The 25,493-nt window shown below is 39.3% G+C and overlaps 1 protein-coding gene across 1 annotated transcript; it reads left to right on the plus strand.

The window, feature by feature from the left end:
* On the plus strand, window positions 1-24,312 carry actr2a (actin related protein 2a). The gene is made up of 9 exons (XM_041784633.1): window positions 1-104; window positions 4,956-5,066; window positions 5,391-5,606; window positions 5,741-5,813; window positions 17,901-18,037; window positions 18,202-18,351; window positions 18,449-18,594; window positions 18,678-18,810; window positions 22,265-24,312. Exons 1-9 carry the CDS (start codon window positions 57-59, stop codon window positions 22,433-22,435), a joined length of 1,185 nt encoding a protein of 394 aa, XP_041640567.1. The 5' UTR covers window positions 1-56; the 3' UTR covers window positions 22,436-24,312.
* The last annotated feature ends 1,181 nt before the right edge of the window (window positions 24,313-25,493 follow it).

Consider the following 25,493-nt stretch of genomic DNA (forward strand, 5'->3'; position numbering starts at 1 on the left):
TTGACGTTAGCTGGTGTGCAGGCAGAGGGAGGTTTCTGCAGAAGTCAGGGACTAACATGGACAGTCAAGGGAGAAAAGTCGTTGTTTGTGACAATGGAACAGGGGTGAGTTTGAGCACACCTAGAGCTGTTAAATTTCTTCTCCTGTCACTCTCTGAGTAGAGAGTTTAAAAGGGAAATGAAGAGAGTGTAGAAACAGGAAGTGGAATGCTAACAGGCTAACTGTTAGCTTGCCTGGGTGGGTTGAGTTTGGAATGTGTCTGTCAGCTGGATTCACCTCATTCATCCCGACCAGGGTACTGCATTGATAAAATGACAAATGCAAAAACCTTCCTACTCAAAGTTATAGACAGAGACAGTGGGCGAGGGTCCTTACATGTCTGTTTTAACGTTATTTCGAACGTTACAATCAAAGTAAACACACTTCCGCATCTGGGATGTTAATATTTCCTAGCCCCTGAAGCTAGCTTCTTATCTTCGGCCTCCTTGAAAGAGACTTAATCAGACTCAGGTTAAAATTGTGTGATGGTTAAAGAGAGACGCTTTTCCGCGTATTGGCGCCACTGTTTTTAGCGTTTTCCCTCCTTTAACTCAGCAGCGCTGGCTCAGTGGTCAATCCAAACGACCCCATGTTTCGATCAAATGAGCGACCGTGCTATCTGGTGAATCTCAGCCAAAATGCGCCTCTGGCTGTCTAAGTTAAAACCAGACTGTCTCTTTGATTTATTTCTTTTATTGTTAATATTTACGCAGCAGACATATATTCAACGAAAAAAGAGACATAAATGAGGACTCGTTCTCATCGTCTGCTGTCGCTGCGACGACAAAAATCACCAATTAACACGGTCACTTGTTAAACCATAACACCTGCCGTAATTATGAAGGATTGCACTCACAACTGTAACAAAAATTCACCTTATAGCCATAGTGTAGTTAGAAGCACTTGTTCTCAAATATTTACTGCAGCACTTTAAACACAATGAGTTCAGCTAAAATAGGAAAAGGGATTTGAACCAATGCGCAGGCGCTAAATATTGATTGCGGAAGTAGAGACAGTTCTTCCATGTAAGGAAACCTGATCAGTCTGCTGCAGCTTTTAGAAATTTGAATGAAAGCGGCCACCAACTGTAGGAAGTTTGTTTCCTCTGAAAAGTAACAAGTAAAATACTTAAATTTTTAATTAAATGATTGTAAAATACGAACAAATACAAATGATTACAAATGCTATTATAAATACTATAATGCTATAAATCAGGCCATGTAATACCCACAGCTGTAATGAGGATTTCTATCTTTTAATCTGATAATCCCACAAATATAATAATTTTGTAACTTTTTATTTTAATCATCAAGGTATCTTTGTATGACGGAGAATTAGGGCCACACAAAGAGATAAAATACAATAAAAGAATGAAAATATTTTTTTGACATTACGATAATAAAGTCATAATATTACAAGAATAAAGTCGTGAATTACGAGAATAAAGTCATAATTTATGAGAACAAAGTTGTAATATTATGAGAATAAAGTTGTAATGTTACGAGAATAAAATATGCTCAACAGTGCTCATTTTAACGGAGGCGGCGCCCCGGCAGACTTTCTTTCTTGTAATATTTAATTCTCGTAATATTACGACTTTTTTTTATCAGGATATTACGACTTTTTTCTCATAATATTACAACATTTTTTCTTGTAATATTACGACTTCATTCTCGTAATATTACGACTTTTTTTTCGTATTATTACGACTTCATCCTGGTATTATTACAACTTTATTTCTCGTAATATTACAAGTTTTTTCTCGTAATATTAGTACAACTTTGTTCCCGTAATATTACAACTTTATTCTTGTAATATTATGACTTTATTCTCGTAATGTCAAAAAAAAAAGAATTATTTTATTTTTTTTCTCTTCGTGTGGACCTAATACTCCGTCGTATCTTTGAGACGGAGAGATTCTGCCAAAGTATTTGCACTGTTTAGACAGTGCTCTGACTCTCTCAGAGTTTTTTGTAAAGCGACAATACTTTTTAAAATTAATTCATCCATATATGGGTGATGCTTTTGTAGTTTGTATTTATTTGGTATTTATTTTCCTATAATGATTATTTTTGGTGTTTTTTTTCTTTTCAGAATGGGCTCGACAGTGTCTCCTGCTAATTCTTTGCTTTGCATGTTCAGTTTTGCATTATTCATAGTTTCTTGTCTTGTCTGGTCAACACTGAAGGTACCTGAGGTGACATACACTATATGGTCAAAAGTATTCACTCACCCATCCAAATAATTGAAATCAGGTTTTCCAATCACTTCCATGGCCACAGGTGTATAAACTCAAGACTATCATCAAAATCCAAATATTTGATTTTTATATTTGTCCACCAGATGGTGCTGCTATTTCCCATTCAAAGCATGCTGAAAAAATTTCACACTTTTTACTGTTTTCTGCAAGATTGCTTTGCTACTGAAATGGTGTGTGTGCTGCTATTGGTGTATAATCATGTGTGTGTATTCATTCAGCATGGCCAAAATGGCATGATCAGGATGGAATCTGCATCATTCCGGCTGAATCTGAGGTCTGACAATCAGCCGGAGTCTCCTTTCCAGTACCCTAGAGCAAAATTTACCCTAGGAGGCTGAGTAGTATGATAGCCGATAACTCAAGCCCACCCTCAGATCCCCTTTCTATAAAACAGGAACAACCACCCGGTCTGCCACTCCATAGGCCCTGTCCCACACCTGCTGGTGCTGAAGACCTCCAAGCCAAGGTGACAACCAGCAGGTTCTTAAGTTGCTGCTACCAAAGGCACCGGCGGTCTTCAGGCTGCAACTCTTAACAACCATTTCCACAATGTAGGCTGTTGAACACAGACCACTCAGACTCCATGTCCCCATCCTACCCCAGAATGTGCAAGAAGTTCTTCTGTGGCAAATGAAGAGCCACCTACCCTCTCGTTCACTGGAGAAGTCTTCAACATATGTGACCAAAGCTGGTAAAAAGTCCTGCAAGTTGTCCAAGGTCATTTTTGAGTTTTTTACACATTATGAAATCGTAGATTCCAAGCTTTCAAATGGTGTATCGTACACCTTAATCTGAGCTTATTTTACAAAGACATGCTCATATGAATGTTAACTTCTAGTTCCTGTCTGTTCTGAGAAAAACAGGCTCAAAGTTTCAGGACTTCTCCTACCTTCAGGCAGGCCAGGAGATGGGCATGAACAATAGGGCCACATTTACATAAAGTCCACCCAAACCAAGTTTCTGAATCAGACTTGTGACGCTCATCAAAATATTCCCACAGGAAATCCGCCGTCATCAAACTTGCCCTGTCGAGTGGTCTTGAAGTTGTTTGAAGTCTGTTGATAATTCTTGCTGCTTCTTCATCGTCTCTTCTACTTTTCTTCCCTGCAGGGTGCATCTTGAGGCTTGTTGATAAAGGTGATAACTAGAAACAGCTGTAGTTACATGCCGAGGGGGGTGGCGTTTGAGCCATGCGGTGGTTGTTATTGTCCATCTCAATGGGCAAACTGGGAACAATGGCAGACTGAGCGGCCAATTATCACCCTGCAGTTTCGCTTTCCCCTACCCTTAATATCCTTGCAGCAACTGCGAGAATAGGGCATTTTAAAACACAAAATTAGCGCTTTTAAATGTCATATTTGTGTTACTTTTTTCATTGAATGAGTAGTTTAAATGTCGGACTTGCATAAAATGAGAATAAAAGAAAAATGATAATTTTGAAGAAAACGACTTTGCATCCATTTTTCTCAACCACCGGAATGCTGACTTGCAGGAACTTTATCTGGCTTTGGTCACATATTCCCTCAGCCAGGGGCCTGTGCAGAGATTGCCAACTTCCTGCAGAGTCAATGGCTACAGACCTCCAAACTTCATGTGGCCTTCAGATTAGCTCAAGAACAGTGGTAGAGAGCTTCATAGAATGGGTTTCCATGGCTGAGCAGCTGCATCCAAGCCATGCATCACCAAGTGCAATGCAAAGCGTCAGATGCAGTGGTGTAAAGCACGCCGCCACTGGACCCTAGAGCAGTGGAGAGGTCTTCTCTGGAGTGATGAATCGCACTTCTCCATCTGGCAATCTGATAGACGAGTCTGGATTTGGTGGTTACCAGGAGAACAGTACTTGTCTGACTGCATTTTGCCAAGTGTAAAGTTTGGTGGAGGGAGGATTATGGTGTGGGCTTGTTCTTCAGGAGCTGGGCTTGGCCCCTTAGTTCCAGTCAAAGGGACTCTGAATGCTTCAGCATACCAAGAGATTTTGGACAATTCCATGCTCCCAACTTTGTGGGAACAGTTTGGGGATGGCCCCTTCCTGTTCCAACATGACTATGCACCAGAGCACAAAGCAAGGTCCATAAAGACATGGATGAGAGAGTTTGGTGTGGATCAACTTGACTGGCCTGCACAGAGTCCTGACCCCAACCCCATAGAGCAACTTTGGGATGAATTAGAGTGGAGACTGAGAGCCAGGCCTTCTCGTCCAACATCAGTGTGTGACCTCACAAATGCGCTTGTGGAAGAATGGTCAAAAATTCCCATAAACACACTCCTAAACCTTGTGGAAAGCCTTCCCAGAAGAGTTGAAGCTGTTATAGCTGCAAAGGGTGGATCGACGTCATTTTAAACCCTATGGATTAAAAATGGGATGTCACTTAAGTTCATATGCCAGTCAAGGCAGGTGAGCGAATACTTTTGGCAATATGGTGTATGTAGGAAGGAAGAAGACCAGCATGCACCTTGGTTTCTAAAAGTGCAATAGAGGCAGCAGGAACTATATTTTCTTTGTTCTTTTGTTTGCTTAAAAATGCATTTTGCATTGACCATGTACTGTCTTTTAAAACGTGTGGTATTGAAAAGAGTTGAAGTTGTGTGCATTTTGTCAAGCTTAAATATTTAAAAGCAGACATTATTCTCACTTTTTCCTTTGATTTTATTGTAGTTTGTCAAGTGTGGCTATGCAGGATCAAACTTCCCTGAACACATTTTTCCAGCACTGGTTGGTCGACCGATCATCCGCTCCACAGCCAAAGTTGGCAACATTGAAATTAAGGTAACTCTCTCTCTTTTCTGACAAAAAAAATCATTTCAGACATGTTTTTTCATGCTGCATTCACAAGGTTAAGGACCTAAAACAGCAAAAATATGAACGCTATAATAGCCTTTTTTATGTCTACAGTGTTGCGCTTCATTTTGAATTAGAAACTTTCTGTTTCAGTTCCTTTTTATCATTCTGAATGGTAATGTCTTAAAAAGTCAAAGATGTGGTATCTCAGATCTTAAACAAAAGTCACAGCTGCTAAATCCCATGATAAAGTCGGCAGAGAAGTCCTCTGGTTCTTTGGTCTGAGGAACTGCTGACTCTGACTTCCTGCAGGACCTGATGGTGGGCGATGAGGCGAGCGAGCTGCGCTCCATGCTGGAGGTGAACTACCCCATGGAGAACGGCATCGTCAGGAACTGGGACGACATGAAGCACCTGTGGGACTACACCTTCGGCCCCGAGAAACTCAACATCAGCTCCCGGGACTGTAAGATCCTCCTGACTGAGCCGCCCATGAACCCCACCAAGAACAGAGAGAAGATCATAGAGGTGAGGCGGTGCCGTTAAAGCAGAGGATGAAACATGCTTACATGAAATGGTTCTGAAACAGAAGAACACGTGTGTTTGTTGTGTTTAGTCTTTGTTGTCAAGTTTAAAGGACAGTTTTCCTTTTCTCCTGTCAGGTGATGTTTGAAACGTACCAGTTTTCAGGAGTTTATATCGCCATCCAGGCCGTCCTCACTCTGTATGCTCAAGGTTAGTCTCTCTCTGAAATCGTGGTTGGTGGTAAACGTCTTCTCCAAGTTTGATGTCTGTAATAACAGCAACATACAGTGAGTGTACTCAGTCTGCACAGCGTCTCTGTCAGCCTGTCAGGGGCTTTAAACACAGCAGTGAGCTCGTAGCCTAACAGCCTCAACGACTGTTTAAAGGTGTTTTTAAAACGTGTCCACTATGAGTCAAAGAAGCAGGCTGTGGTGTTAAACAAGGTTTGAGACGCAGATGTAAACATGGTAGCTCCGTACACCTGCCAGTACCTGTGCTCCAGCCCAGTAAAATCAATGATAAACGTGCTGTTAACTGTCAGTTTTTCACATCAAAAGTTTGTAGTTATTTTGTTTGAGTGCTTTTATTGTGAAAATCTTCATCAGGAAATGTGGTGATCTCAGTAGCAGCTTAACATACGTCAGCCAGTGTTGTAGTTGAGTCACCGAACCTCGAGTTCGAGTTGAGTCGCGAGTCCCTAGTATTTGAGTCCAATACAAATCCGAGTCACCAAAGAAAAATCCGAGTCGAGTCCTCTTTACCGTAGTCCGAGTCGAATTCCCATTACCCGTGTTCAAGTCCTAGACAAGTCCCCAGTACCTAAAAGCTAGAGCCAAAATAAATTGAATAATTAATCTTTTTTAAGCCATTACAGCTTTCCGGGTGTGCTACACCGATCTCGCTGATGTTAACGCAGATTTCAATGTTGGTTTGATATTTTTAACTAAAGGGACTCACTACGAGGTTTCAGAGTTTTTATCACTATCACTTTTATTACACACTATGACCAGTCTGAGCAGCTGATGGAGATTTTCAGGTAGACTGGCTGCATTTTAGTTTAATTTCTATTAAAGATTACTGCGGGAATACAGAGAAGAGCCACAGGTTTAAGCTACCTATCAACCTATCAGCTCCTCTGTCTGTCACCCAGGCTCACCCACTCCTCCTTTCTCCTCTGGTTTTTTTCTCAGACAGGTTAGACTCACGTGAACGCGCACACCAGGCACTGCGTGTACACTGATCGGTGATGAGGGGTTTTCTCACACAAAAACAACAAATATTACAAAATAAAACAGTCTTCAGCAAAAAAGGTTTGAGTCCTCCTCTTCATCGTTGCGTCTGAGTCCAAGTCCAAGTCATCAGTGCTCAAGTCCAAGTTGAGTCACAAGTCCTCCAAATCAGGACTCGAGTCAGACTTGAGTCGGAGTCCTGGACTCGAGTACTACAACACTGACCTCAGCAGGAGAGAAATGAAACTTAAACTACAGGTGCAGCTGCAAAGAAGTGAACACAGAGAGACAAAGAAAATATTTTCTGTGAATTTATTCTCAGACACCTAAAGAAGAAAGTTCATGAAAAAGAAAGAAAAATATCAGATCAAACATTTAGAGAATAAGAATTCTGACTTAAATTTCAGATTCTGACTTTAATTTGAGAATTCTGACTTTAATCCCAAAATTATGACTTGAATCTGAAATTCTGATTTTGATTTCAGATTCTGACTTTAATTTTAGAAATCTGACTTAAATCTCAGATTTCGATTTAATCTCAGATTCTGACTTTGATCTCAGAATTCTGACTTAAATCTTTGATTTTGATTAATCTCAGAATTATGACTTTAATTTTAGAATTCTGACTTAAATCTCAGATTCTGACTCTGATCTCAGATTCTGACTTTGACCTCAGAATTCTGACTTTAATCTCAGATTCTGATTTTGATCTCAGATTCTGACTTTAATCTCAGAATTCTGACTCTAACCTAATTTTTTAAGTATAATCATAATTTCTGACTTTGATCTCTGTTCTCAGAATTCTGACTTTGATCTCAGTTTCTGATTTCGATCTCAGATTCTGATTTCGATCTCAGATTCTGTTTTTAATCTCATATTCTGACTTTGATTTCAGAATTCTGACTTTGGTCTCAGAATTCTGCCTTTAATCTCATATTCATATTCATATTTTAAGTATAATCTTAATTTCTGATTTTGATCTCTGTTCTCAGAATTCTGACTTTGATTTCAGAATTCTGACTTGATCTCATATTCTGACTTTGATCTCAGATTCTGATTTTAATCTTAGATTCTGATTTTGATTTCAGATTCTGACTTTAATCTCAGAATTCTGATTTTGATTTCAGATTCTGACTTTAATTTTAGAATTCTGAATTAAATCTCAGATTTTAATTTAATCTCAGATTCTGACTTTGATCTCAATATTCTGACTTAAATCTTTGATTTTGATTAATCTCAGAATTATGACTTTAATTTTAGAATTCTGACTCTGATCTCAGATTCTGACTCTGATCTCAGATTCTGACTTTGACCTCAGAATTCTGACTTTAATCTCAGATTCTGATTTTGATCTCAGATTCTGACTTTAATCTCAGAATTCTGACTCTAACCTAATTTTTTAAGTATAATCATAATTTCTGACTTTGATCTCTGTTCTCAGAATTCTGACTTTGATCTCAGTTTCTGATTTCGATCTCAGATTCTGATTTCGATCTCAGATTCTGTTTTTAATCTCATATTCTGACTTTGATTTCAGATTCTGATTTTAATCTCAGATTCTGATTTTAATCTCAGATTCTGACTTTAATCTTAGATTCTGACTTTAATCTCAGATTCTGACTTTAATCTTAGATTCTGACTTTGATCTCAGATTCTGATTTTAATCTTAGATTCTGACTTTGATCTCAGAATTCTGACTTTAATCTCAGATTCTGACTTTGATCTCAGAATTCTGACTTTAATCTCAGATTCTGACTTTGACGTCAGAATTCTGACTCTGATTTCAGATTCTGACTTTGATCTCAGAACTCTGACTTTAATCTCAGATTCTGACTTTGACCTCAGAATTCTGACTTTGATCTCAGATTCTGACTTTAATCTCAGAATTCTGACTTTAATCTCAGAATTCTGACTTTAATCTCAGACTTCTGACTTAAATCTCAGAATTCTGACTTTGATCTCATATTCTGACTTTAATCTCATATTCTGACTTTAACCTAATTTTTAAAGTATAATCTAAATTTCTGACTTTGATCTCTGTTCTCAGAAATCTGACTTTTATTCCAACATTTTGACTTTAGTCCCAGAATTTAGAATTCATTCTGTCTCACTTTTTCCTAGAATTTGAAAGAAAATGTTGAGTGCCCTTTGTCCTCTTCTGTAAACATGAGTTCACTTTTCCATCCCAGGTTTGTTTTAGGATTAGGTGTAGTAGCACCTGAAAATGCATTTTAATGCATTATTCATCATAATTTAATAATAAAAGATACTGTTATAGAAATGTTTGGCCATTCCACCCATCTCTGCTCTCCTCAGTGAACTAACACATAGAGTTTCCTGAAGAAGTACACACGCCTTTACTTCCTGCTTGTTTTAGCTGAAGAAATGATGCAAACTGTAGTGATCTGACACAGTATGATAAAGATGCCATAGTAAGATCAGTATAAGACATAGACACAGTAATGATGAGACTAACTACACAACAAAGAAATATGTGAGCATGATCAGATGTGTGACCATCAGCTCTACAGACACATGCTCGTCCTGCAGACCTCGACTCCACTCTGCACAGGAGAGGTGGAGCACTGACGCTGGGTTTATGTGATCTTTTTAGACTTTGATGCATTAAAGATGCAGGAATCGTACCTCTCAGCATCACTGTATTCCATACATGTAGATTTTCTGTTAGGTTTTTGCTGATTTACTGATAAACTCCAGTGTCCAAACAAATCAATACACATTGTTTCATCAGAAGTCATTAAAAGTTGAACTTCATCAAGTTTGTTACTGAAAACATGTTGTCAGCATGGTGAAATGCTCCGAGGTATCACGGAGTCTCCTGATGTCTCATCAAGGCTCATTAGATATTCAATCCCTCGGCCATGGATGTTTTTAGTAAACAGTGGTGTGATTGCTGTGTTTAGAAGCCCCGTGTGGTTGCTCCCAGTAATCCCAATAAAGACGGGGCGACTTTAAATCAAAGTTTAACAAACACAAGAAGTTTGAAGCAAACTTGGAAAACTTCCTCAAACATTGCTGGTAAAGCTTTGTCTTTGAAAAAGTGAGTCATAAGGTGTACATCCACTTCTTAGCTAAGCAGTGTTTATATTTTAGGGTGTTTTACTCCAAACCTGTTTGGTTTGATGGAAATGAACCATAAGCCTGTTTCGGTTTAGAGATGTGACTCTTTCAGCATCTCAGGATTCAGTTCCATTATGATTCTGTGGGTCCTGATTCAGATCAGAAGTGATTTAAACTGATCCCATATTCCTTATTAGGGCTGAACGATTTGCAAAAATAATCTAATTGCAATTTTTTCCTGCAATATTGTGATTGCGATTTAAAAAGAGATTATTTAGGTTCTTAATTTTTCTGTTATTCAACAAACATTAGCAAGAAATCACTCTATATTATAACAAGTACATTATTAGATAAGTTAAACTAGGGTCAGATTAAAAAAATATATATCTTAGTGTGATTTTGGCTCATATAGCAAATTTGATATCAATTGCTTTATTGAAGGGGATGATCATTTCTCATATTATTCTCATTTTGATGAAGAAAAATAAATGCATGAGTATGAAAGGTAAGATTTTCGTAAAAAAAATTAAAAGAATACTTGAGGTTTAAGGACTTTTTTTGCCACTTTAATCCCATTTTTGCCCCTTCCCACCCTTTTTCTCCCCATTTTCACCCATTAAAGCTAGCTTATGTCATTAAGTACCACTTTTTTCCTAGTTTTTGCCCATTTTAGCCACTCCTTTTTGCCACTCTTATCCCATTTTTGCCCTTTTTTAACCATTCTTTGCCCACTTTTCACCCATTTCATCTACCTTATGCCATTAAATACCACTTCTTTCCATTTTTTTCCATTTTTTGTCACTCTTGACTGTATTTTGCCCATTTTAGTCACTTTTCACTCATTTTTTTTGCCACAGTTTTGCCTCTTTTGGACGATTTTATTCCAACTGTAACTCATATTTTGGAACTTCTCACTCATTTTTTTGCTATTTTCTGACCCCTTTCTCCCCATTTTTGCCCATTTTCACCCACTTTTGTTGCATTTTGCCACATTTAGCTTATTGTTATTGCTACTTCAAGCTGTTTTTGCCACTTTTTACCACTTAGATTGTGGCTCTTGCAAAGGTATTTTTCAACTATTTGGCTCTTTGTTTGAGCAGGGTTGAGTAACACTGGTATAAAGCATAAAAAAGAGAAAAAAGATCAAACTGATATTTTGACACTTTTTAAGTTAAAGAAATATTGCACTGTCTGTGATTTGAAAATTGCATAATGCTACATTGCGATTTAATCTAATTTGCAATTAATTGCCCAGCCCTACTGATGATATGATGATGACAGTTTCTGGTTAAATCTTGACCCTGCTTGGCCCTCAGGTTAGACCTGAATCCAGAATCTGGCCCCTGCTGTGATTGGGTTTGACACCCCTGCTTTAGGGTCTTCACTGACTGAGGTCAATGCCCTAACTATCCTGATGATTATTGTTACTATGGAGCAGCTCTGTTTTCAACTTTGCCCACCAGTGAATCGGCGGATTGCATCACCTCTGTCAGAGTTGTAAACCATGCTGACATGGAGGTGAAACCATAAATACAGAGAGAGAGGGCGGACAGCCCAGCAGAGCAGCTCTGCTCTTCTCATGGAAACTCTGATTCTAACCTGCTTCCTCCTTTAGACTGACATGCTGTGTTCTGGTCATTGTGAGTTCTGCTTGTAGACTTCACAGGTATCTGGGCTGAAGTTGTCTGCTTTCTTTTAAATGTCTGAATAGCTCCTTTGAATGTCTGCTACTAATGCGTCTTTGACCAACGTCACTGCTGAGCAGCCATACCAAAGTCAGCTGGAGCGGCTGCTCATCTCCATTCTCTCCACTGTAGCATGCTGTGTGTTTCTCTCCATTAACCTCACCATGTTGATCATCTTAAGGAGCAAAAGTGTGTTTTGTGAAACCTCGCGTTACATTCTTCTGTTCAACCTCCTGTTTGCAGACACCGTCATCCTAATAATGAGTCAGTTATTGTACTTATTCTCTGCTAGTAAATTACATTTGACGTTTCCTGCGTGCTATGCTCTTTTTCTGCTTTCTGCTCTCAGTAATGACATCTCTCCCCCCACTCTGGCAGTAATGTCTCTGGAGAGGTACGTAGCTGTGTGCTACCCGCTGAAGCACGCTTCCATCGTCACCATGAGAAACACAGGGGTGGCGATCATCATAGTGTGGGCCTTCAGCTCTCTGAATGTGCTCCTTCGACTTTCTCTGCTGTTGCAGTTTCCATTTGAAAAGCTGGAGACTCTGCAGATGCCGTACTATTGCAGTGTACGTATGTGGACACTTATTCCAAACTTTGAATATTATGTAACAGTGTACACTACTATTTTGTTTCTTTCAGCGGGCATTGCAATCACTTCCTCTTACATTGGTGTGATGGTAGCGGCCAGGTCTGCCTCCACAGACAAAGGGTCAGCAGGAAAGGCTCGTAACACGCTGCTGCTGCATTTAATTCAGCTTGGCCTCAGCCTTTCCTCGACTTTACACAGCCCGCTGATCACAGCTCTGGCCCCAGTTGTGACAAGGACAGCTATTTTTCATATTCAGGTTGCTTTTTATGTGGTTATGATCATCTCCCCCAGATGTCTGAGCTGTCTGATTTATGGCATCAGAGACCAGACCATCAGACCGCTCCTCATGCACTATCTCTGCTGTCAGAAAATCCCCCACACTCCCAGGTGTGGCTAAGAAGTGTATCATGGTGCTTTCAGGGGTCTCTGTATGCAAGGACTGGGCAATTAATCAGTTTTTTTATTTTGCTACAACGACAATGTGGCTTACTGCATTCTCAACTTGCAAGATGTGCAATATTTAAGGTCAAATGTGTCAAAATACCTTTTAATTTCAATACTTTGCAGCAGAGATGCAGAGATGGCTGATATTTCAAACACAGTTGTGACACTTTACTTTGAATGTGTGGTGCCAAAAACACAAAAATCATGCTCATCAGTCATTTTGATCATCCACAGTTATCATTCAGATATGTTAAGGTGAATAAGAAGAGCATTCTCATTCCTTTTGTTTCCACGACTCCTCTCAAAATTGCACTTAAAGAGGGAACAAGGCATGGTTTGGATTTGATCAAAAACAGTTCTAATTAATTGAAATGCAGGAAGTCTACTGCAACTTTTAAACTGTAGGAGCTTTAACCTGGAATGTGTCAATATAACAGTTTAATGCATTTTCTTGCAGCAGAGATATTCTGCTCTACACATCATGCAAACATGCAAGTGTCCTTGTTCTTTATAATAATTTGCAAAAAATGTGCAAAATGTTTATCTTTCTAAAAATGATCATCCCCTTTAGTACAACAGATCGCATTTGCAATGTGAGTTAGAGTAATTACAGTTAGATAATTTTTCAGTATCATCCATCTGTAGTGATTTTTCTTGATATTTCTCTACATAATTTGGTGCAAAAAAGACATGATATAAAAATATCTAACAGATATGTGAATCAAAAACTTTGATTTGATTTTTATTTATCTCAAACTTTAAAAGAGAAAAAAATAAATTAATAACAAAAAAGAAACCATCAAGGTCAAGACAAATTGTATGCATATGAAACATTTCATATATATTACCATAAACAAAACAAATGCATATACACACGTATGTCAGTACAATTCTAGTTTGAGAAAGGACAGAATGAAGCAAAAGCTTATCTAGTTCTGCCCCTTCTTTACGGTGTTCAAAAAAACGCAATGCCGAGAACAAACTATAATTCATTGTCCAACTTCCATTTTCATAGAAACAATACCAAAATGTAACCTCTATCGTAGCCCCATCTCACAATCATTAGTCAACATCCATTAGAAAAAAAAAAGGCTACAAACACCTGGATGCGTGATCACTTTTTTTTTTTTTTTACATAAACTTCCTATGTGAACATACTAAACACATAAACATCCATTCCTACAAATATATATTCATACATTCCTATCCGTACTGTAACTGTTTCCACAGTTAACCAGAATTACCTACATTTATTAATAGAAAAATATAATCTGTTGTACCACTTGTAAAGCTCCATTAACACTTGTCTGTAAAAGTTTTCCTGTTTTTGCACATTTTTAATGTGAGATCCAGGCTTGCAGACTTTCTAAAGCAGGGTGTCAAACTCATATCGAGTCTGGGGCCAGATTTTCTCTGATGAGAAGTCCTGAGGGCCGGACTATTAAGGCCCGGATTGTTAAAGTCAATCCCAGCTTTGGAATATAGGCCTTACCTAAGCGTCTAACAAGGTCAACATTTAAACATAAACTGTCAACCTTATTTTCACCATTAGTAAAATATGAAAAAATTTAAATAACACTGATAATAAATCATTCTGAGATTTTAAAAAAAGTAAAAATGATAAGTTTAAAGGCTCAAAGTCTGAGATAAAAAGTCAAACTTTTTAGTTCAAAAGGTCAAAACGTGAAATTTAAAGGCAAAATACTGTTTTTAAAAGGCAAACAAATGAGATATAGTCAACATCACAAGTTTAAAAGGTAAAAATATGACTTAGAATTTTGAATTGTGAATCTTGAGGGTCAAAACATGAAAAAGTCAAAACCATACATTTTAGTCAGAACTGTGAGATCTAAAATTGAAAGTATGAAATTACAACATTAATTTATTCTCCCTTACTTTTTATCTAACTTCTTTTACTCTTTACTTTTTTAGATTTTTTTGATATAACAAGGATATTTAAAGGGTGCAGTGTGTAATATTTAGCCTAGTAGCATTTAATAAAACAAACAAACTTGGTTAAATGAAACATGATGTCTATAGGTAGGTCTATCCTGATCAGTGTTTATCCACCTGAAAAAAATGTGGGGTTTTTATTTGTATTAACTCAGAATAAGCCATCTATTCATACATGGGGAGGGTCCCCTGCACGGATGCCACCATCTTGAATTTTTGCATTTTGCATATTTCTATGGCGCCACAGAAGCGACCAAATAACAGATACACTTTTTTTAATTCCACTGGTTGCCAGAGTTTTCAGCAGAGAAACATGCAAAATGCAAAAATTCAAGATGGCGGCCCCCGTGGAGGGGACCCTCCCTATGTATGAATAGATGGCTTATTCTGCGTTAATATAAAAACAAAAACACACACGTTTTTTTCAGATGGATAAACACTAATCAGGATAGACCTACCTATAGACATCATGTTTCATTTAACCAAGTTTGTTTGTTTTACTTAATGCTACTAGGCTAAATATTACACACTGCACCTTTAAATCATCAAGGTAAAGTTGACATGTTTATACTGGAGGAAATCTGCAAACCTCATATATTATAATAGAAGGATTGTATGATCTTGCGGGCCGGATTTGGCCCCTGGGCCTTGAGTTTGACACCTGTGTTCTAAAGCATAGGGATGGGAACAGAGAACCAGTTCCAATTGGCTCGATCCATCAACATCATTTACATTTTATCTTAGCAATTCCCTTATCAATGCCTCACCTCCGTAAAAAAACAGGCCTCACATGTGACAGTCAGCAAAAATGAACAGAGAAGCTGAGGAAACAAACATTTACAGGACTAAACAGTATCTCCACAAGGTGTTTAAAAAACACGTTAAATAAGCACTTGTCGGCGCACCTCTGCAGCGCTTCATCTACTCCTTTATCAAAATGCTTCGAGTCTAAAATCAAACAGGTTTATAAGGAGATGTTTACAGGAGAGGGAGAAGGTATTTATATAAATAGAATAGGTTAACTCAGGGCAGGAGATCAAATGGTAAAAATGAATGGCAAAAATGGGTGAAAAGTTACCAAAAAATGAGTTACAGGTGGCAAAAATGGCCAAAAAATAGCTAAAGCATGGCAAAAAAATGAGTGTAAAAGTGACTAAAATGGGCTAAAATGTGGGAAAAATGGTCAAAAGCAGCAGAGTGGCAAGAATGCTGAAAACAGTGGCATTTAATGGCAAAATGTTGCTGAAATGGACGAAAAGTGGCACCAAAGAGAAAAAATTACAACTTGCAAAAGCAGGATAAAAGAGGCAAAAAAAATGGTGGCAAAAATTGGACAGAAGTAGTGAAAATGGGCAAAAAGTCAAGAGTACCTTGCTGCAGACACGATGGCCGACATACACCGCCTGGCCAAAAAGAAAGTCGCCACCTGGATTTAACTAAGCAAATAGGTACGAGCCTCCTATTGGATAATCACTGCATGGGTGATTATCTTTCAGCTGGCAACAAGTTATTTAACCCCAGCTGATGCAATGAGTAACTTCTCATTTCTTAAACAACCATGTTGAAAGACACATCCTGTGGTCGTGGAAAAGATGTTAGTCTGTTTAAGAACGGTTAAATCATTGGTATGCATCAAGCAGAGAAAACATCTAAGGAGATTGCAGAAACTACTAAAATTGGGTTAAGAACTGTCCAACGCATTATTAAAAACTGGGAGGATAGTGGGGAACCATCGTCTTCCAGGAAGAAATGTGGTCAGAAAACAATCCTGAATGATCGTGATCAGCGATCACTTAAACATTTGGCCAAATCATATAAAAAAAACAACAGTAGAACCCAGGGGTATGTTTAATAGTGAAAGTAAAAGCATTTCCACACACACACAGTGCGAAGAGAACTCAAGGGATTGGGACTGAACAGCTGTGTAGCCTAAAGGAAACCACTAATCAGTAAGGCTAACTGGAAAAAAAGGCTTCAGTTTGCTAGGGAGCATAAAGATTGGACTCTGGAGGAATGGAAGAAGGTCATGTGGTCTGATGAGTCCAGATTGACCCTGTTCCAGAGTGATGGGTGCATCAGGGTAAGAAGAGAGGCAGGTGAAGTGATGCTCCCATCATGCCTAGTGCCTACTGTACAAGCCTGTGGGGGCAGTGCTATGATCTGGGGTTGCTGCAGTTGGTCAGGTCTAGGTTCAGCAACATTATGTGCCCAAAGAATGAGGTCAGCTGACTACCTGAATATACTGAATGACCAGGTTATTCCATCAATGGATTTTTTCTTCCCTAATGGCACGGGCATATTCCAAGATGACAATGCCAGGATTCATGGGGCTCAAATTGTGAAAGAGTGGTTCAGGGAGCATGAGACATCATTTTCACACATGGATTGGCCACCACAGAGTCCAGACCTCAACCCCACTGAGAATCTTTGGGATGTGCTGGAGAAGGCTTTGTGCAGTGGTCAGACTCTCCCATCATCAATATTACAATTAATGCAACACTGGATGGAAATAAATCCTGAGACATTGCAGAAACTTATCGAAACAATGCCACAGCGAATGCGTGCTGTAATCAAAGCTAAAGGCGGTCCAACAAAATATTAGAGTGTGCGACCTTTTTTTGTTGGCGACTTTTTTTTTTTTTTTTTTTTTTTTTTTGGCCAGGCAGTGTAGATACAATCCATACTGGAAGTCTCAACCGGAATTCCTTAGGTCTAAGGTTAGTCTTAGGCATTAAAACCCAAGTGGTTAGGTTCAGGGTAAGGCAGGGGAAGGTGATATATTTGAGATCCAGCACCAATGGTTAGGCTTAGGCGCGAAAAAGACTGACAAACACTCGCAGCTGAGTCCAACACGAAGAAGAAACTTCCGCTTGGGACTTCCGGCATGGATTGGATGTATAGCGACGCCCATGTCGGCCATCTTGACTGCAGTTGGGTCCCTCTCCAAAAAGTGGCAAAAAGAAATGGCAGAAGTGGGTTGAAAGCAGTGAAAATGAATTAAAAGTGGCAAAAAAATTGAAAAAGGTTGGCAAAAATTGCAAACAAGGGCGATGGAAATATACAGAAAAAAAGTAAAGGTTGACAACTAAAGCCAACTGTATAAATGTGGGAATTCAAGCTGATTAAAGTGACATGCACTGGATAAATTCTGATCTCACAGTTTCCCTTTTTAAAGGTTTTCTAGGGGAATAATATTTCAAATCAAGACATAAAAGAGCCACATTTGGCTCCAGAGCCACGTGTTGAGTATCACTGGTCTACATAATGCATGTGCAGGTATCAGCTGACAGAGCTCTCGCTCCTCTTTCAGGTCTCCTGACCGGCGTGGTGGTGGACTCTGGTGACGGCGTCACTCACATCTGTCCGGTGTACGAAGGTTTCTCTCTGCCACATCTGACCCGACGTCTGGACATCGCAGGGAGGGACATAACACGCTACCTCATCAAGGTACCTGCAGGCTAAGGATGTCAGAATGTTTGATGCTAAATGACTGTCCCGGACCAGGTGATTTGAAACCATGGTAAACGGTGCTGAAGCTAGAAGAAACTACAGATCTTTAACCATAATCAAATGTCTGTAAATGTTTGATGTGAATGTCTGTATTTTTCCAGCTGCTGCTGCTGCGGGGTTACGCTTTCAACCATTCAGCCGACTTTGAGACAGTGAGGATGATGAAGGAGAAGCTCTGCTACGTGGGTTACAACATCGAACAGGAGCAGAAGCTGGCACTGGAGACGACGGTGCTGGTCGAGTCCTACACGGTCAGTTTTAGTAAACTAAACGTTCATCCCATGACAGTCAAACATACTCATGTATTTAATGGTGAATATTTCTGAGGACGATCGTTTGTGTCTGCAGCTCCCTGACGGTCGGGTGATAAAGGTCGGGGGTGAGCGGTTTGAAGCCCCTGAGGCTCTGTTTCAGCCTCATCTCATCAATGTAGAGGGAGTAGGTGTGGCCGAGCTGCTCTTCAACACCATCCAGGCCGCAGATATCGACACCAGGTGAGCTGGCAGTGGTCTTCAGGAGTCGGAAATCTCCAATCCTTTTAGCCGTACATCACTCATGGTTGTGTCTCTCTAATCAGGGCTGAGTTCTACAAACACATCGTCCTATCCGGAGGCTCCACCATGTACCCCGGCCTGCCGTCCCGCCTGGAGCGAGAGCTGAAGCAACTGTACCTGGAGAGAGTGCTGAAGGGAGACGTCGACAAGCTCTCTGTGAGTTCATGTAAATCAAAACACTAACAGATGGAGGGGGGAACTCCTCCTCCTCTTCAGTTAAACCCATCTGAAACCAAATGTGTTTTCTAGCAGATCATTTTCAACTAAAGTCCGAATAAAGTCATGGAGGTTTAGCCGGTGCTGAGGTTCATTCATGCTCCCTTTATATGCAAAAATAGACCGCTGTGTTTTAAAGCAGTGGTTCTCAACCTTTTCAGCCCATGACCCCCAAAATAAAGGTGCCAGAGACCGGGGACCCCCACTGCACCTGAAGGTGGTTGAACTTAGCTATGAACATTCTAGAATAGTCATGTGTACGGTCCCGCCAAACTGGGGGGCCACGGGGGTCAGCATGGTACATTGTAAAGTTAAGCTGTGGTAAGCATATTTCATGTTTAACCTCAAATAATAACCACTCTTATTAAAGAAACAAATCTCTTTTATTTGATCATTCATGTAGTGAATAGCCTTCTCAAAAATATAAATCACCTTTGTTAAGAAAATAATTAATATGGTTTAAAAATTGCTTCAATGGGTTAGTTATGGCAAAAAAAAAATGGTGGAAAAGGTGGTGAAATTGGATTTTAAAAGTTGCAGAAATTAGTTACAAGTGGCAAAAATTAGATAAAAATGGCAAAAAATGTGTTAAAGTGGCAAAAATGGACATAAATAGTGGTAAAAGGGAGTGTAAAATGGGTGGAAATTTGGTGAAAAGGGATGAAAAATTGATATAAACTGGCATAAAAGGTTAACTGAGAAAGAAAAAAATGGAAGATATTGTTAAACTGGCAAAAATGTGCATATCAAATAGTGAAATGTTAAAACGGGGAAGATTGGGCATAAAAAGTGATAAAATGGTTTATAGTAGCAATAATGGGTCAACAGAGGCAACAGTAAGCTTAAGTGGTGAGAATTGGTGTAGAAGTGACAAAAACAGGCAGAAAAAAAGTGGTGGAAAGAGTTTAAAACTGACAAAAATAGGTGTTGAATGTAAAAAATGTAAAAAATGGTGGGAAAAACTGATAAAAAGGGGTTAAAATTTGACAATTTTGTGGTTAAGTGGCAACAGTTTTGTTCAGAAAACATTCGTAGTGTTTTTAGGGCATCTGGAGACCCCCTCTTAGTGTCTCGCGACCCCCAAGGGGGTCCCAACCCCAACGTTGAGAACCACTGTTTTAAAAGAAGCAGCTGTCACTGTTCACATCCTCACATGCATCCATTACGCTGAGGTGGATGTTAAAAAATGTAACCACTAGAGGTCGCTGTCTCACACAGACCTTCATAACTCCTAAGCTGCTGCTCTCTCTGTCCTCCATCATTTAATATTAAAGCTTTGCCAATCTCTAAATTATTTTTCTTATTTGTGTTTTGCTGCTCTGGCTTGAACTCTGCCCCCACAATATCTGGTGGTGTTACGATGATTGGTCCCTAAACTTTGAGAAAACACGCAGCCAGTTAACCCAGGCATCCCTTTAAAGGGGACAGAAACAGAGTGGAAGGTGTGCAGAGGCATATCAATGCTTCTGCTCAGGGATTTCCTGCGTTCTGCTGCAGTTACCACGTACACCACTAGATGGCACTAAAGCCCTAAATGTGGTTACAGCCTCTGACATGTCAGGGCCTCTTTGTCCCAGTCTCATGTGGACCAGGTGAGACTATAGTATCTCATTGTTCCTCAGAGAGAGGAGAGAGCTCAGGGGAATCCTGCCTGTCATGAAAGAGTTTATTCCAGGGGGTTTCAACACCTTATTGCAGGGGTGTCAAACTCAATCACAGCAGGGGCTGAAATCTGAGTTTAGGTTTAACCTGAGGGCCTAACGGTCAACTTTTAACCATAATCATCAACATTCACACATGTAATAAATTAAGAGGGAAAAAACTTGCACTGATGTTAAATGATTTTGAGATGTAAAAAAAAAAAGTCAAAATGATGAGTTGAAAATCTGAAAATCTCCAAATCTGAGATAAAAAGTCAACTATTTGTAGTATTTGTATTTTCTTTTAAACTACAGGACATTTTTAGTCATTAGCAGTGAGATCTATCCCTGTTATCGATAATGTAGCCGGCCTGACAACAGGATTGGCCAGACCCCTGAAAAACCAAGAGAATGGGGCCTCCCTAATTGTCATTTAGCACCAGTATTAACCCATTTTGACACTTATAACCCCTTTTTGGTGCTTTATGCCTCTTTAACCAAATTTTTTCATGATTTTAACCCCTTTTAAACAACGTTTCCTGCATATTTTATCCCCTTTGTGCCACTCTTTATCCATTTTTGCCACTTTTCTTCTATTTGTGCCACTTTTTAACCCCTTTTATTACATTTTTTCAACAATTTTTGCAACTTCAAAAGCATTTTCCCCACTTTTGACCCATTGTTGATACTTTTTGCTGCTTTTTGCCCCATTAACCCAATTATTAAAAAATTTTAATCTCATTTAAACCACTTTTTCTGCATGTTTTATGCCCTTTGTGCAAATGTTTGTCACTTTCCTTCTATTTTTGCCACTTTTTAACCCATTTTCTTTGCTTTCTTGCACTATTTTTTTGTAATTTGTAACCAATTTTTGATACCTTTTGCCCCTTTTTTCCTCCTTTACCATTTTTTGACACATTTTAACCTCTTTTCACAATTTTTTTTCTGCCAATTTTTGCAGCACTTCTGCCAACCTTAACCATTTTTTAAATATCTTAATTTTGACAGTAAATTTCTGTAAAACAGATCAAATGGTCAGTTATTCTAAAACAATTTCAGTGTTAATTGTTTGTGGGATGGATTTAACAGCTGCAGACATTTAAAGCAAAAGGATACTCTGAAAATCTCCCGGACCACCAGTTGATGACCAGTGCTCTAAAAGGTCAAAATATGAGATAAAATTCTAGATCATGAGTTTAAAAAGTCAAAATATGGGATTAAAGTCAACGTTAGGAATGTAAAAGGTGACAATATGATATATCATTTGAAATCATGAGCTGAAAAGGTCAAAATAAGATTTAAAACCAAAAATTGTGAACAAAAAAGGTCACAAAAGGAGAGAAAAGGTCAGAATTATGAATTTAAAAGATCAAGATATTAGATTAAAAGTCACAATTCTGAGTTTAAGTCATATTCTTGAGATGCAAAATAAAAATATGAAATGAAAACACAAGTTACTTTTATTTCCCTCATTTCTGACTTTTTATCTACTTATATCTACTCTTTTTCAAGTTTTTATGATTTAACAAGGATATTTTCAGTCTTCAAGATTAAATTTACATTTTTATACTGGAGGAAACCTGCAGACCTCAGACCTGCTGGACAGTTTTAATTAATATATGATACGATCATGCAGGCCGGGCAAATCTGTACCACGGGCCAGATTTGGACCCCGGGCCTTGAGTTTGACACCCGTGCCTTATTGTATGTCCCTTTTCCCTCTGCTGACACTCTCTGCTCCTCTTCAACCACAGAAATTCAAGATCCGGATAGAAGACCCCCCTCGGCGTAAACACATGGTGTTCCTGGGTGGCGCCGTGCTGGCCGACATCATGAAGGACAAGGACAACTTCTGGATGACGCGGGAGGAGTACCAGGAGAAAGGGACACGGGTGCTGGAGAAGCTGGGAGTCACCGTCAGATAAAACACAGACAGACAGACAAAAACACTTCCTGATTCCTCCTACAGTCCCTCCATCCACCCCGCCGGCTGCATCGCTCTGCCTGACATTTACGGATGGATGTCGCCAGTTTGCTTTAAAAAGAGGGAAGGATGCAAGGAGGAAGGGAAGGAACGAAGGATAAAGGATGTGAAGGTTGGGTAAGACGTCTCATAGCGAGGGCTGTGGGGTTTTAAATGGTTGCACCCAAACACGTGAAGAAAATCTCTTTGGTATTTCTATTAATGCTAAAGAATGAAGTGTTGAAATTTAAAGAAACAGTACAAAATTTTAAGAAAATTTTGGATATAAAGATAAAAATGACATGACTCTTTTTTTAAAGACCATTCATCACAAAGCAGGATGGTTAGCTTAGCATAAAGACGGCATTATTTTCTAAATCCTTTACTGTGTTTTCTTTTCTGCAGCCCCAAAACTCTGATGTACTGTCTAGACTAGAGTGAGAGGACCTCTAGACATAAAAACGCCAAGATAACTTCAAGATACTCTATTTTAGATCATTTATGCCCTTTTGGCCCTCTCCATATGTGGTGCTGGCTCAACTCGGTTCTATTTTACTTGGTTTTGTTAGCAGGTATATGACCCCAGTATATGAGCTGCAGTCTGTTTGAAATCTCCCAGAGGAGAGGAGGTTTAACCGTCCTCCTGCATTCCACAGTGTGGAGTTTCTGTGCAGCCGTCTTGTTCTTTTAATGCCATATGCTTTTGCCGTGTGGAGTTTGTGCATCTATTAGCTTTAATACGGTAGTTGAGAACTGGAATACTTCCACCCGTGTCCACAGAAACTTGCACTGAAAAGTACAGGAGAGTTCATACAGCAGTTTGAAGCAGAGGAAAGGGGTTTGACCCCCACGTCAGACATCCGCTTGTGATGCTCCTAGTCACGGACAAATCGGCGGATCGCAGGGTCACGTTTTTGTATCACAGCTTGAAATCCCTCTGGAGTTGAGACCATAAAAATGACCAGGTACGAGGTGATCATATCCCTCGATTTAGCCGAGACAGTCCTGTTTTCAGGCTTTGTGTCCTGACAAAAATCAATAAACAGCAATATGTCCCATTTTTGAAGAACCCTGCCCTGATTTTAGCCGATGAGAATAGGGAAATACCAACAGCACTGTATGCGGTGCAGTTGTTAGTCGATGACGTTAAATAGCTGTGCTTCAGAAAGTGCTGATTTGTTCAAGAGTTGGCTGTTGTGTCTAAATCAAAGATTGGCAAACGGGGTTAAAAAAATGCAAAAAGCAGGATAAAAGTTTCAAAAAGGGGAGAAAAATGGCAAAATGGGTTAAAAGTTGCAAAGAAATGAACTACAGGTGGCAAAAACATTGCAAAAAATGAGTGAAAAGTGACTAAAATGGGCAAAAATCAGAAGAAAAGTGACAAAAACAAGGCAAAAATGGGCTGTAAGCAGCCAACACTGGGAGAAGAGTAGCAAAAATGGGAGAAGAAGTGGCAAAGAAATGAGTTACATGTGACAAAAATGGTCCAAAAGCGGCTCAAACTTGGAGATAAATGAGTGAAAAGTGACTAAAATGGGCAAAGATCAGAAGAAAAGTGACAAAAACAAGGCAAAATGGGCTTCAAGTGGCCAACACTTAGAGAAAAGTCGCAAAGAAATGAGTTACAGGTTGCAAAAATGGTCCAAAAGCAGCTCAAACATGTTTAGTAAGGAGCACACAAAGCCTCACGCCTCCCTGAGATCTTTGGGGCCCCTTAGGGGGTCCCAGACCCCAGGTTATTATAGTTAACTAAAACTAAATTAAAACTAAGCTTTACCAAAAAAAAACGAAAACTAACTAAAATAAAATAAAAATGGAGACAAAATATCCGTAGTTTTAGTCTTTGACATAACCATACTGACTGGCACCTACACACAAGTCTGGGGAGAGTAAAATGGCCTGATCTGATTGGTTAAGACTTCATACAGTGGTAGTTTTATGTCTTGCCTGTCCACAATCCCCTCAAGTACCAGAAAAATCTCCCCCTCTCTTTCTCCACCTTTCAGAACATGTGCGCTGAAACAAGCTGTTCTCAGATTTTCCCCTCATGATGTCTGTGAGGCAACAGCGCCGCCGTGAAGCCTGTAGTTTAATAACATTTTTTAAATGTTAAAAAAGCACTGATGGAAACATCCCATCCCATGAACTCATACATGTGGGTTTGCCATCAAATATTTGGATTGAAAATACGGTTGCCCTACCCAGGTAGCAGGTACGAGCCCTCACAGAAAATTAAGAACAAAAGAGGAAATGTGGAGACGAGTTAAGCCAGTAGAAAAGAACGGTTTGACAAAGAGTGAAAAACATTTGAGAGTGCCTTGAAGTTATCTTGTCATTTCAGTGATTTATCCTGGAATTTGTGCAATAATGAAACAGAATTCAGACCCAGACCTGAACAGTGATCAAGAGTTCAGAGCTGGCATTTTAAATGTGGAACAGACACCTCAGTACTCTACCGATCGGCTCCTGCAGCATCGTTTCATGAGGGCTACATGGGTGCTAAGGACTGGGATCTTTCTCCTTAGTTAGCATTTATTTAGCATCATTTCTCCCATCATTCAGCCTCATTAGAGGCTCCAACCATCCAGAGATTTTACTTTCATTCTTTCAGGGTGACTAGAATGTCTGGGACTTTGTGATATGATGGCCCTGAGTCATGTGATGATAATGCACCTTCCTGCTTTAACTGAAGCTGTCAGCTTTCTCTCATTCCTTTTTCTACTCCCTTTCTTTCTTTTTTAAAAACATTTATGTGCTTTATTTTGTCAGAGACCAGGCTTTGGTCTCAGATGTCCGATTCTTCTCTTGTGTCATTCCTTCGTTTGCTTCCAGAGGCTCACGGCGAGGTTTTCTGCCCTCCACAGCTGATCAGGGTTCAGTTTGAGGTCACATTTACACAATAACGGCTTCATCTGAAAACAGGAAGCTTTACTGTTTTGGCTGTTTACACAACAACAGCGTGAACATGGGAAGTTTTTAAAGCACCATGGTTTTTAATGTCACGTATAACTGACAAGCAA

The sequence above is a fragment of the Cheilinus undulatus genome, linkage group 4 (genome assembly GCF_018320785.1).
Source record: "Cheilinus undulatus linkage group 4, ASM1832078v1, whole genome shotgun sequence".
Classification (NCBI taxonomy): domain Eukaryota; kingdom Metazoa; phylum Chordata; class Actinopteri; order Labriformes; family Labridae; genus Cheilinus; species Cheilinus undulatus.

What these genes read in the sequence shown, in the direction of transcription:
- actr2a (XM_041784633.1), top strand. Translation starts at nt 57, where the DNA reads ATGGACAGTCAAGGGAGAAAAGTCGTTGTTTGTGACAATGGAACAGGG. An exon ending in TTTGTGACAATGGAACAGGG is followed by an intron (nt 105 to 4,955) that starts GTGAGTTTGAGC and finishes ATTTTATTGTAG; the next exon opens with TTTGTCAAGTGTGGCTATGC. An exon ending in GAGACGTCGACAAGCTCTCT is followed by an intron (nt 18,811 to 22,264) that starts GTGAGTTCATGT and finishes CTTCAACCACAG; the next exon opens with AAATTCAAGATCCGGATAGA.